The sequence below is a fragment of the Giraffa tippelskirchi genome, chromosome Y (assembly GCF_054371585.1).
Source record: "Giraffa tippelskirchi isolate mGirTip1 chromosome Y, T2T-mGirTip1v1.2.pri, whole genome shotgun sequence".
NCBI lineage: Eukaryota > Metazoa > Chordata > Mammalia > Artiodactyla > Giraffidae > Giraffa > Giraffa tippelskirchi.
Window position 1 is genome coordinate 6,869,659 of NC_137290.1, and position 14,344 is coordinate 6,884,002.

General features: G+C 39.3%; 1 protein-coding gene across 2 annotated transcripts in view; it reads left to right on the plus strand.

Annotated features, from left to right (window-relative positions):
- The window catches only part of LOC145537624 (U2 small nuclear ribonucleoprotein auxiliary factor 35 kDa subunit-related protein 1-like), a 36,877-nt gene extending 28,000 nt beyond the window's left edge, over positions 1-8,877 (plus strand). Inside the window, exons 8-11 of one of the 2 annotated variants that reach the window (XM_081568364.1) lie at positions 1,438-1,651; positions 4,518-4,573; positions 5,263-5,372; positions 8,404-8,877. In XM_081568364.1, the coding sequence (XP_081424490.1) occupies positions 1,438-1,651; positions 4,518-4,573; positions 5,263-5,372; positions 8,404-8,831 (808 nt within the window). In that variant the 3' untranslated portion in view covers positions 8,832-8,877. The remainder of the gene's footprint in view (positions 1-1,437; positions 1,652-4,517; positions 4,574-5,262; positions 5,373-8,403) is intronic. The other variant, XM_081568365.1, reaches the window with a different exon arrangement.
- The last annotated feature ends 5,467 nt before the right edge of the window (positions 8,878-14,344 follow it).

The window sequence follows — 14,344 nt, forward strand, 5'->3', positions numbered from 1 at the left end:
ACTAGAATATATTAATTTTTAATTAGTTGGAACCTTGAGCTAAAAAAAATTTTCCTCATTTTATCTTAGGACATGAAAGCAGATTATATAATAAAGATCGTATTTTATGGATTATTGAAGTATAATTGAGTCATTCAGCCTTGATCCAGTGTAAATCGCAGAAAGTATCCTTGTATGTGTGTGTATGTATGTATATGTATATATTATGCCATATAACAAACACATACTAGACTATAAGGTAGATCAGATCTACTTGATCATCTCTCAGCTGAGCTTAGAGTAGGTGTGAGGTCATTTCTTTACAAAGTGAGGGAAATACAGATGTGATTGTCCTAGTGTGTTACAAGGATTAGATAAAAAAATAAATGCTATGAAAACTAGGAAGCTTTTTGCATACAATAAGATTGAAATATATCATCATGGGGAAACTTAACAAGATGGTGCAAGACAAGCATACTTACCCACACTTCCACTCCTTTTCACCCCATGTACTGTAAATAGTGACTTTGCACAAGCATGTAACAGCTGAGCTCATTTGTAGCACTGTGCATGGGTGTCAGGAAGCTTATGTAACAGTTGAGGTCACTTGTAGCACTGTACATTTGCGTCACGAGATAGTCTCTGGTTACTTTGTGCAGTATGCCCCTCTGAGCTTCACGGTGAAAGCCCTTGCTCCTGCTGCATCAAGGCTACATTGGAAGAACATTATGGCTATGTTTTATGAGGTTATGTTATGGGTAGATTATGGCTACTATGTTAAACAGGAGAGAGGTTCTGTTATGGTTGCTTGAGTCTCTTTCTACCCTCTCAGTCACACTTTGCCTGTGTTGGGTTCAGCTGGTAGTGTGAACAGCAAGACAGTTAGCATCATGAATGTTATCAGCAATATACAGCTGTTAACTGGAAACTTGTTTCTGGTTATGCAACATATAGGGTCTTAGGTCCCCAGCCAGGGATCAAAACTGCTCCACTCAGAATCCTAGTCACTGGACTAGGCTATTCCCTGAAAACTCTTAAATTACACTATTATGTAAGCATTGGGTTAATCGAAGATTGTATGAAACCATCCTCACCTTTCTCCTGAGTGTCTCATATGGTACATTTGTGTCATGCTGTCACAGTGACCTGTCATGCAAGCAGACTATCTTTTTCTGTATGCTTTTAGATAACAGGCTTCCTGAACTTCAGTAAAAAGCAAGGGAATGGCATTTAAACTTGGAAATAATTCCCACCTTTACATTTCAATGAGGTTCAGTATATTGGTCAGTGTTTAATAGTTTTGCTGTGTTGAAATTTAAAAGTTTGAGTGAGGTGTGTCATCTTACAGTTCAGTTGAAACAGCTAAGTTGCTTGAGCCTTTAATTCATAGTTTAAATGAAGTTTCTCCATGTGTAATTTCTCACCACTGGACTACTGAACTTTTTCCTTAATGTGCAGGTGTTCACGTAAACACAGTTTCCCGACATCAAGTCCCACACTGCTTATTAAAAGCATGTTTACAACGTTTGGGATGGAGCAGTGCAGAAGAGATGACTATGACCCTGACGCAAGCCTAGAGTACAGTGAAGAAGAAACCTACCAGCAGTTCCTGGACTTTTATAATGATGTGCTCCCTGAGTTCAAGAACGTGGGAAAAGTGATCCAGTTTAAGGTGGGCATGAGCAGTATGTCTAGAGGAGGAACTGGTCTGCCTCCCTCTGAAATACCAGCTGGGATGGGAAAGCGAGAGTACAGGCTTTTGACATGGCTGAGATGTGTACCATGCTGCAGGGCCTGGCCTCACGTTGCAAGGAAATGTTAATTCCTGCTCACTCTCTCTCCACCGAGCTTTGTTTCCAATAAAGTAGAGGTACTACATGCAATTGTAAATAAGTACTGGCATGATGCTAGGTTTTAAGGTTTTGATGAAAAGAGATCTTTTCATCCATTCACTACCTTTATGGGCCAACTCTTTTCCAGCCTTTGAGTTCTCTGCATAAGTTCCTCTGCAGATAGCTGTCTAAGAGTTTGCTTATGGACTACATATAATGGGGAATGCACGTCCGTACTTGTAATACAGCTTTCTGGTTGTTGTATTATAGTGACGGTTCCAGCTTGCAATTTCTTCCCAAGTATACATTATAGCATGCTTTTTTGGAACTACCAAAGGCTGTAAGATGACTTTTTCAGGGACAGGGAAAGCTATGCTGGTCTTCATTACTATGTTCAGGCTTTTCTGTAATTGTGGTAACCAGGGACTACTCTACAGTTGCAGTGTGTGGGCTTCTCATTGTAGGGGCTTCTCCTTTTTATCATGGGCTCCATAGTTGCAACTTATTATCTCAGTAGTTGTGGCACACAGGCGTAGTTGCCCCGAGGCATGTGGGATCTTCCTGGATCAGGGATAGGGAACTTCCTGGATCAGTGCCTGGATCTAGGCAACTAGATACTTATCCACTGAGCCACCATGGAGGTCCAGACTTTCACTTTTCTTTTGTTGTTGAGTCATTCAGTCGTATCCGACTCATTGCCACCACATGGACTACAGCATTCCAGGCTTCCCTGTCCATCACCATCTCCTGAAGCTTGCTCAGACTCATGTCCATTGAGCTGGTGATGCATTCAACCATCTCATCCTCTGTCATCCCCTTCTCCTCCCACCTTCAGTCTTTCTCAGCATCAGTGTCTTTTCAAATGAGTCAGCTCTCCTCCTCAGGTGGCCAAAGTATTAGAGCTTCAGCTTCAGTATCAGTCCTTCCAGTTATTCAGGGTTGATTTCCTTTCGGGTGGACTGGCTGGATCTCTTTGCAGTCCAAGGGACTCTCAAGAGTCTACCCCAACACCACAGTTCAAAAGCTTCAATTCTTCAGCCCTCAGCCTTCTTTAGGATCCAACTCTTGAATCCATACATGAATACTGGAAAAACCTAGCTTTGACTATACATACCTTTAGAACCCACATCTCCTGCATTACAGGCAGGTTCTTTACCACTGAGTCACCACAGAAGCCCTGACTACTTTACCCACACACTTCTACTGCAATTCATAGATAAAACTGAGGTTTTTGTTGAAATTGAAGGTAAATAGCAGTTCTATATTGAGCAGATCTATTGGCATCATTTTTGCAGCTGCATTTTTGTAGTTCTTGGCAGAATTTCAAACTTTTTCATTTATTGTATTTCTTATCATATCGCTGATCAGTGACCTTTGATGTTACTAATCCAAAAAGATTTTGACTCTCTGAAAGTGCAGATGATAGTTAGCATTTTTTTAGCAATGAAATATTTTAAGATATGTACTTTTTTTTTTTTTTTAGATATAATGCTTTTACACCCACCCTTAATAAACCAGTATAATGTAAACATTATTATTATATGCTTTGAGAAACCAAAAATTTGGGTAACACATTTAATTGTGATATTTTACCGCAGTTGTCTAGAATCAAACTGAGATATGTCTTGCTGCTGCTAAGTTGCTTCACTCGTGTCCAACTCTGTGCGACCCCAAAGACGGCAGCCTACCAGGCTCCTCCGTCCATGGCATTTTCCAGGCAAGAGTACTGTAGTGGGTTGCCATTTCCTTATGTCTTGAGATATGTGCATGTTATTTGCCAAGCTTATACTTATCAGGCTGGTAGTTCATAAATGGAAAGCAATTAGTAAGTTTTTAGTGTGGAAGATTTTTAAACATTTGTTACAGAGATTTTAAAAAGATTTTTGGTATTCCTGGTTTAATTACCTTTATGTTTCCTTGATCAGTGTTTTAAGGCCTTTCACTCTTCTGTAGGAGTACTAGTATATATACTGTAATTCATTACTGATGTTGCCCCCCACCCTCCCTTTTGGGGAGGGGTGTGCTCTGATAAACTCTAACAAATTGGGTAAGTTTAAAAATTATTTTGGGAAAAAAAAATCTAAACTGTACTATGAATGTTTGAAGGTTTTTCTACTGTTAAATAAATATGTGTACATATGCATCTGTGTCTGGAATTCCAAGATGTGAGCAAGAGAGAAAAGAATAGAAAGAAATGGCTTCAACATTTCAACAAAGTAAAACTAACATTGTACATATTTTACAGTGTTAGTCAAAATGAAAATTTGAATTTTATGGCTTTATGTTATAACTGATTTACCTTTCCGATAGTCTCATGCGTATGGAAACATTTTATATTTATTGAATTCTGAATCTAATCTACAGAGATCTAATAATGGAGACCTGCAGTGCAGCTGCATGATGAAGATGCCTTTGGGACATCCTGATGTTTGGGTGGTTAACACTCTGAGTTTCCATTGCAGGAGGCAGAAGTTCTGTCCCTGGTTGGGGAAGTTTCATATGTTTGAATGATGCAGCAAAAAATTAATTTTTAAGAAGGGCTTTAATAAAACTGAGTATTATCTCAGTTTAGGAATGTTTTGTTGATAACCACATTGGGTAATACTAATGTATTTGTGTATTTGTTAGATGTTAGACAAAGTGTATTTGATAGCTGAATTTTTTTTCCGTAAGTTATTTTCTATAATAGACTTCATTGCTCCTTAGGTCAGTTGCAACCTGGAACCTCATCTGAGGGGCAATGTTTATGTTCAGTATCAATCGTAAGTATTCTAAATATAAATATGTACATATTTCCTGGCACATCTGTTTTGTTTATGTTGACTTCTGCGATTATCCCACTAAATATATCTCTTTTATATACATTTAAAATGTGTATATCAATAGCTGATACAGGAAATGTGTTATATTCTTTGTATATTTATATGGTTTTAAAAAATTTTCAATAGCTTTATTATTATTTATTAATTTAGTAATTCAAATACAAAACTTGGAAACAAGGATAACTAGAATGGAGAACTTAGAAGTATAAATTGAAATTAAAGCCAATACAGATCTTAAGTATATTTTACCAGCTAAGAAAAAGTTAATGTATCATTGTTTTGTCTTGATATTTGCTTCAGCCATTACATATCTAACTGGTTACCTGGACCGTTGTAGAGCAATAGAAATTCTAGCTGAAAAAGAACATTCTCTAACAATGGAAACACTTTGCATTTTCAGTAGTCAGCTCTATCTATTAAGACCTGGTTTGCATCATTCAGAACATTTTGGAGGGATAGTAAAAAGGATTCCTAGTAAATGTTGAGTTTTAGAAGCTCTAATAAAGACTCTGTCAGTAGTAACTTTAGGCGGTCCTATAGTAAGTTAACAAAAGGATTTTTTAATAGATAATAGAGCTATACGTATATATTAGAGCATTAAGGTACATCTGTTAATTTGTGGTTTAAAGGGAAGAAGAATGCCAAGCAGCCATTTCTCTGTTTAATGGACGATGGTATGCAGGACGGCAGCTTCAGTGTGAATTATGCCCAGTGACCCAGTGGAAAATGGCAATTTGTGGTAAAATATAACATGATGATTTTCTTTCCCCTTGATTGTTCCAGTTATATAAAAGGAGATTCTTAGTAGGGGAAAAAACAAGCTTTAAAGAGAGTTTTTAAAAACCTGAATCACAATTTCCACACTTTTTATCTTTCCACACATGAGAATTATATAAAGGACATAACATTTTACTGTAATAGGCCATGTGGGTCATGTTTTGGCATGAAAAAGGAGTTCATAGTGCATTGGTGGCAGAGTCAGGTTATCTCATCATTGATTCTGCATTTTATGTACAACGTTAAGAAGTCGCATTTTACTTATTACAGTTTTAGAAGTGTTTTCTGGTCTTTGGTTCTTCTCACTTGAGTGGTTTTTTTCTCTCCTTCTTTTATCCTTAATGAATCTTCTGTTGTTTTCTGTCATGTAATCCTGTCATATTTTCTGCCTTCCATGAAACACAGTTTTGTAAATTAGAGATTGATAATAACTGTGTGGAGTCTGTTAAGGGTCCAGTCAGACTAATTCATGGACACTTGAGACTAATTCATGGATTCCTGGACTTTGCTGAGACTATGTAACAGTTCTTTGGCCTTGTTATTTTTAAATTTCCTTCTCTCAGATGGGCTTAGCCAAAATGCAAGTGCCTCAGGATGAAAAAAGATGCTATTAATACCTTTGGGGAACACTTCTCTTTCCCATTACTCTTCCTTGTTTGCTTTGAATTCACTTCTTAAAATCTCTTATTTAAAAAATAACTTAAAAATTCTGAATCATAATAGGGGTTTATCAGCTTGCTCTGCGTTGATGCTGCTAGTTTTAAAGAATATGAAAATAGGGTAGAGGTAGTTTTTAACAGGAAAACTAAAAGACCAGATTCAGCATAAGTTTTAAGACTTGTAACATGAAAGAGTAAAAATTGTTTTCTCTCTATAAAGTTCAGTAGTTTTCTCAGTTCCTGGATACTTCATTTGAGTTCCCGCAAAATAAGAGGCTATTCTGCTTTTTAAAAAAATAACAGCAGTGTAGAGGCAAACAAAAAACTTATCAAAACGTACCCTTTTAAAGTGCACAGTTCAGTGTCTTTTTATCATGTTTACAACTTTGTGATGATCATCTCTAATTTTGGAACATTTTCTTCACTTTCAAAGAAATCTGACATCTGTTAACAGTATCTTCTCTACAGATTTGCGTATTCTGGACATTTCACATAAATGAAATCCTATAACATTGATCTTTTGTGTCTAACTTCTTTGGCTTAGCACATTTGCAAGTTACATCTCTATTGTATCAATAGCATGTATGAGAACTTTGTCCTTTTTGTATATGAATTATACTGCTTTCTATGGTATACTGTTGATTTGTTGTTCTTGTTCAGTTGCCAACTTGTGTACTCTGTTGCCCCCTTTCCTCCTTCCTTCAGTTTTTCCCAGCATCAGGTCTTTTCAGTGGGTTAGCTCTGCACATCAGGTGGGCAGAGTCTTGAAGCTTCAACTGTAACATCAGTCCTTCCAGTGAACATTCAGGATTGATTTTCTTTAAAATTGACTGGTTTTATCTCTTTTCTTTCCAACAGACTGTCAAGAGTTTTCTCCAGTACCGCAGTTCAGAGGCAATAGTGTTCATAACATTTTATTTATTCGTTAGTTGATAGACTCTTAGCTTGTTTCCACCTTTTGGCTATTATATATAATGCTACTGTGAAAGTTCACCCACAGATTTTTATGTATGTTTCTCTTGTACACTTGATTCATAGCATAATTGCAAGATCTATCGTAATTCTTACAGAGAAGGAAATGGCAACCCACTCAACTACTCTTGCCTGGAAAATCCCATGGATGAAGGAGCCTGGTAGGCTGCAGTCCATGGGGTCGCTGAGAGTCAGACATTACTCCACTTTCACTTTCACTTTCATGATAATTCTATGTTTAATATTTTGAAAAACTGCTTAACAGTTTTCTAAATCAACTGAATTATTTTATAATTACACCAGCAGTATATGATTACTGGTTTTCCATATACCCATAATACAGTTAATTTGCTTTATATTTTACCCGTTCTGTCAACTGTGACATAGTATCTCACTGTGTTTTTCATTTGCATTTTTGTAATGGTCAGTTATGTTGAACCATCTTTTTATGAACTTATTGGTCATATTTATAATCTTCTGAAGGAATGAGAAGTCAATTGGCTGTTTTTTACTGGGTTGCTTGTTGTATTATTGAGTTGTAAGTGTTCTTTAGATAATGTAGATAGAGGCCCTGTATTACACATCTGCAAATAAATTTTATAGTACACTTTTTTTGCTGGTATACTTGAAGACACAGTTCTTAATTTTGATGAAATTTACTTCATCTGTTTTTTAAGGAATTTTATAGTTTAATCTCTTAAAGTCTAGGGTCTGTCTTAAGTTAGCTTTTGTATATAGTGTCCAGAAGAATGGTATCTGTTTCACTTTTAATATTTTACATATTTGAGGAATTTACTGCTGTTTTACTAAGTTCAAAAGCCCCTGTGGAATTATGAAAATAGATTTCAGTTTGAAAAGAATGTTTCATATTAAGAAACCTTGGTAAATTTGAAACTAGTATGCTAATATTTATCATCTTATTTTAAAATACAAGGAAAATATATTTTCTTGTACCTACAGAGAGTGCTGCCTTTTCACTAGTCTTCCTACCACTCTGCTCTCAAATCATACTGCCACTTAGACTCCAAGGAGTGTGTTCTTCACTATTAACTTGGGATCTTCACTGTCACTACGGGGGATGGTGAAACCCTACAAAAGTGTGGTCACAATTTGGTTGTGTAATCTAGTGGGGAAATGGGATGTCCTTACTAAGTTGTGAAACTTTACCTTTTGTAATGCCAGTTTGTTAGAACATTTAAATGTTTTTGAAATCTGTGAGCCTGAACTGTGAAATTAGTTTGCACAAGCCATTTTAAATATGTGGGAGAAAATAGTCTTATCACACTGGTACACCAGCACTGTATCTTGTGAAAAGGATGAAGTGCCAGCAGTAAATGCCGTTTCCTCACTGTGCCATTGCAGGTTTATTTGAAATACAGCAGTGTCCCAGAGGGAAACACTGCAACTTTCTTCACGTGTTCAGAAATCCGAACAATGAGTTTTGGGAAGCGAATCGAGACATCTGCCTGTCTCCAGTTTGGACTCGCTCCTCCTTTGGGAAGAGCTCAGAGAGGAGGGCGAGGCTGGACCACCTCGATGACAACTATAACTCGCAAAGGAGGGGGAGGAGCCCTGTGCAGGTCCACTCCTACAAGAGGAAAGAGGAGGCCGCCCGAAAGAGGAGGAGTAGTCATGAGGGCGAGAAGTCTCACAAATTCAGGTCTAGAAGCCGGGGAATGCACAGTTTCCAAAGCAGCGGAAGAAAAAGGGACCACAGCAGCAGGAGCGACAGCCAGAGCTCCTCCAGGTCCATGAGCTGTGGTGGGAGGAGGTTGGGGAGCAGAGACTGAACTTTTCAGAGCCCCAAATCCAAATAAACTTCCTTTATCACTTTAACTTGCTCTGTCACTGTGTTGTTCATTGATTTTATACCTTATTATGTTTTTCAGTTGCTCAGTCATGTGTGACTCTTTGTGACCCCCTGGATTGCAGCACTCCAGGCTTCCCTGTGTGTCCTTCAGTGTCTCCCAGAGTTTACTCAAACTCATGTCCATTGAGTCGGTGATGCCATCCAACCATCTCGTTCTCTGTTCTCATCTCCTGCCTTCAATTCCCAGCATCAGGGTCTTTTTCAGTGAGTCAGTTCTTCACATCAGGTGGCCAAAGTATTGCAGTTTCAGCTTCAGTAGCAGTCCTTCCAATGAATATTCAGGACAGATTTCCTTTAAGATTGACTGGTTTGATCTCCTTGGTGTCCAAGGGACTCCTAAGAGTTTTCTCCAGCACTGCAGTTTGAAAACATCAATTCTTTGTTGCTCAGCCTTCTTTTTGTTTTTAATTAAAAAAATTTTTTTTCTCAGCCTTCTTTATGGTCTAGCTCTTTCATCCGTACTGGAAAAAACCATAGCTACTGGGAAAACCATAGCTTTGACTATACAGATCTTTGTTGGCAAAGTGACATCTGTGCTTATTAATACACTGTCTAGGTTTGTTCTAGCTTTCCTTCCTGGGAGCAAATGTCTACTGCTCTAGTGAACTCTAGTCTTCTTTCATTCTGCATCCTTTCCAGTGGAGATTTTTTTTCCAACCCACACACAGCCCACAACAGGGAGCCTACAGGTGCTTCTTCCCCTCCCCTCCACTCTCTTCTGTAATTTCTTTTTCCTTGAACTACGGTGAACAAGTAAATGGCTGTGGAAGCAGTTGAACATCTCTAGCCAAGGTTACTCCCTGCTGTGTTCCAAAGGCCCCATAGTCCACTGTACTCTAGTAGCTGCCACCCAAGCTGATGAGGCCTGTCCTTTCCTCTTTTTCCTCTTCTCCCTTAAGCTGGGGATCAGGCCACTTAAAATTGTGTGAGCACAGCTCAGGCACTTAAAAAGCCACTAAGGCACCTGCCTCTTGAGGAATCCCATGAAAGGATAAGCAGATCGCAAAACAGACCACCCTCCTAGAGCATTGACACCCAGCAAGACAGTTTCCTGTTATGTGAGGCACATATTGGTTCAAACAAAACACTGAGCCCACTCCTCCATGGCCTCTGCCTTCCAGCAGATTCCTTGACTTGTCTTCTCTGCTACTTTTCATCTTTCTTCTCTCAGTCTAGATTGATTTACAGGAGCCTAGGAATTACTTCTGAGCCATGCAGGGAATTGTCAAAAGATGAGTCACTGGTTGGCTGCAGGAATCTCTTTTCCTGTCTCCCTGCACAGGCCTCATGGTGCCTTAGTCATAGGCTATCTTAATTACAGTGCATACCCTCAAATATAGGTGTTTAAAGGGCAATCAGTGCTCTTGAGGAAGTGTACTTGGAAGGAGCTATATTTAAAAGACTAAGTGGGCACGTTATTTTGAAAATGTTCATTGTAAATTACCTCACTTATAATAACCATTTATAAGTTAGAAATTCCATTTGCAAATGGCCCTAATGACTGTTTTCAATGAACAGTTCATAGGCTCTGTAATGTTACAATTTTCAGTGGGATTTAACAATATAATGATATTTCTTCCTTACATATCTCAGTATGCAATATTTTGTATTTGTAGTACCTGTACTAATAGGTATTATGAATACCCAGGTTTTGGTTTTATGCAAATGAGGCAGTGATTTTTGCAAATACAGTTCATTTAAGTGATTGTGCTAGCACTTAAACTAGAAAAAAATTGCAGAAGGTGGAAAAGTGGGTGGGAGGAATCAAGATATATATATATATATGTTTAATATTCAATGTTTTAATTTTTTTTTAGCAATATACATACCTCCCACCCCCTTCCTTTAAGTTAGGGTTGACAACTTTGCATAATAAACTACTTAAAGAGAAGCTTTTGTCAAGAATGGAATGAAATTGCAAAACAAAACAATCCCCCAAACAAAACCCAAATCACTGCTGCTTTTAAAAAACCAACATTTTCCCCAATTATATTCAAACAAAATACACAATGAGGTTTGTGCCATGTGCATCTTCAGTGCTTCCAGGCTCTGTTTCCCCTCCTCATGCCAGTGGCGGAGTTGCTGTGGCACAGCCTGTCCATGCTGATGCTGGGTTTGGAGGCTCCCTCAGCTTCACATTATCCAAAGACCCTGGATGGAAGACTCTGAAGTCTAGAAATCTCAAATGATCATGACTCTGTTGATGCCCGTAGTGCAAAATTTGCCACAATCTGCCTTGTCCACCTCATAAATAGACAAATATTTGAGTAATGCTGTTCTGGTACAGCATCTTCAGGGCCGTGTTGTGGTCCTCAGTAGTGACCTGCTTGTTCATGTTGTGGAAGCACTCCATGGGCGACATGTTGCGCTAGATGCCCTGGGGATGTCCAGCTTGGAGACAAAGGCCAAGCAGCCACATCGTAGTTAAAGAGCACGGGGCAGCATTTGTGACCGGCAGCCACAACGTTGTTCTCTGGCCCCCATTCTTCTTATAGATGTGGACTTCATGATTACTGGGGCTAAGGGTGATCTGGGTACAATCCCTGTTCCAGGCATGACAGGAGATTGTCTCCAGTAAAAACTAATGCAGGGATATTATTGTTAGTGTTTTCAAAGGACAGAAAGCTGGGATCGGGCCGTCCAGACTGACTCAAAGCATTGAATTTGCAGACTCTGGTCAGTCGACGGGAACAGGCTTCCGTGAGGGTGCACAGAGGACCCTCAAGTATATTTTTTAATACCTGTAATCTTAATTGTTCACTAGAAAATATTCAAGACTCATCTGCAGCAAAGTTGAGTGGCATTTATTGAAAATAGATAAAAGTCTTGAGTAACACAGGATCCACTTTTTTTTAACAAAGTATATAAAAGCTAAATATTGTCTGTGCTTACAACAAACAACTACATTTAACAGAAAATGAATATTTAACAATTTACTGAAAAATGGAAAAATTTTCAGCAGTTCTCCCTAGTTTGACCAAACTTTTAGAAAGAGATAAAAACACTACATTTGTAGGGTAAGGGAGTTAGAGAAGACAAGATTTGGAAAAAGAACGAGATGGGCACTTTACAGGAACAGGTCACCTTTAATGAGGCGAGAAGGGGCAGCAGTCAGATGAGTGAGCTGCTGCACTAACCCAAGAAAGGAATAAGTACATATAGGCATATATGTGGAAAGCTACTGTTTTAAGGGGACCTGTTCTCCAAGATGGTTTGGAGTAGTTATGTCTTAAATGGCCAGGGCAAGGAATTCTGGAGATCGGCCAGAGGCTGGGACTGGCTGGGAGCTGGGCGTAATCAACTTTAATGTCCATTTTTCCTTTGGGTGAGAAAGTTGTTTTGTGTAAAGTGGTGGGGAGGTCTTGGAGGGGAGTTTCAACTCCAGACTGTTTTGAGCCTTGTAACTTTCCTTCATTCCAGACCCTAAAGAATATATATAAAAAGAGAAACAGGTGGACATTCTTAATGCTCAGGGCTTCTTCATGCTGATAAATGAGGGTCAGGGGTTTGTGGCCTGGGAGGAAGGAAGTCTAAGGCCCATAGTGTTGATTTTCTATTCTAGCTGTCAGGGTCTCAAGCAAAAGAACAGTCTTGACTTGGTCTCAGGAAATGGCTCAGATTCAATCTTGGAGGAATCCCTGCAAAGTATTAAACAAGGACCAAAGGTGAGTAGGAGGATGATAAAACTGAATGGTCCAAGAAGGGGTAAACCCCAAGGCATCCAGTCCCAATCTGTAAACCATGACTGCCAGAAGTTGCTTAATCTCTGGTGGAGTCATGAGGCTCGATCTGTAAAGTTTTTTTGCAGCTCCTTGGACAATACCAGACTGGTTGGAATAGAAGCAGCAGGATTCATCTAGAAAAAGGCACAGACCTCTCTTCTCTGCAGTGAGTAGATCTAATCCCCTTCTATTTTGTAATACTATAGCTGCCAAGGAATCAAGTTGATTTTGGACAGTTATTAGGCCTTGAGCTATTTCCTGGAGGCTGATAGGTGTTTAGATAGTGTCTGGTAGTTTTGGATGGAGATGGTTAAGCCAATGTTTCCTCTTCCAATTCTAGCCGCTATTCCTAGTCTTACTAAGAGGGGAATCAAATAAATGGCTCGTTTTATTCCCTTGTGGATGAGAGGAACAGGCAAGGATTGATCATTGGGGGCTATTAAAATGCTTGGACTGGAGTATATGGGGGTGCAGGTTCTGGTCCAATTAGTAGGTAGATAGAGGTATGTAGATGTCCCACACAGGAAAAATAGGCCAGGTGTCATAATACAACAGTTGAAGTAATGGCGAAGAGGAGTCGAGGTGGGGGTGGTTTGATCGTTCTTTCAAGGAAGCTCAGAGACCCTGCTAAGGTGGCCCCAAGGATGGGAGAGATGGAGGAATATATTGAGTGAAACCGCCCTGTATAGGTTAAAGAGTGTCTTGCAGGACCAGAAACATTATATATAGCCTTTCCCATGGCAAAGAATAACATGGAGGTGTGGTTGCACATGGAGTTAGGGATTGTGCCTATGGGTTGGTCATATGAACTGTTTCAGGAATTTCTGGATATGCAAAAAGGAGCTGGTTGTAACAGTGTTCCTCTGGGCAATACGGCCTCCTATTGGAGGTTTTGCATTGAAGGAGGGAAGTTTGGTGAGTAAAGACTTTAAGAGTATGTCTGAATTTCTGATTTGGTCATTAGTGTGAAGATATCTAAGATATGAGATGAATAAAGGATCTCCACGGTATGAGTGGTGTAAGGGACATGTTACCTGTGGTCCAGTCGAGGGTGGATGTGGAGAGGACTGAATCTCCCAGAGGAGTTACAGATAAACATATCTAGCAGTCGTTAGCCAGTTGTGGGTTAGAAGCATTGAGAAGGGTAGGGGTTAAATTAAGGGTCTAGAATAGATAGTTGAGGTTAGGATTTTGAAGGCGTTTGTGGGTCAGAGGAAGAAGGGAGGATAAGAAGAAGATGTTAAACAGCATTTGGGGATGTGAGTAAAAGATAGATTACTATGGAAAAGAATTGAATTTCAAAGGGGTAAAAGTTATAAAAGGTTCCCTGTAGTCACAGGATGGAGATGTAATCTTTTAATGTATTTAAGCGTGGATCCTTGAGGACTCTAAGACCCAGATATCTGCCAGAAGTTGTTCCAGGAATAATTGCAGCCATGAAACCAACAGGCTCATCCGTCCCCAGTTGGGGCTGGCGAAAGGCATGAGAACTTTAGAGTTGTAGGGCCTGTGTGAGAAACTTGGTAAGTATTAGTCTGGAAGCATTTTCATCATTGTGCTGCATAACTTTTTTTAACCAGGTGATGTGTACCCAAGGGGTGATTTCTTTTAATTTTGCAGCGGTAGGGGTCAGCAGAATTACCATGTGGGGTGTTTGCCATTTGGGGGTTAGACCTGAGTGGGACTGAACTGTCATGTAGACTTTGTCTCC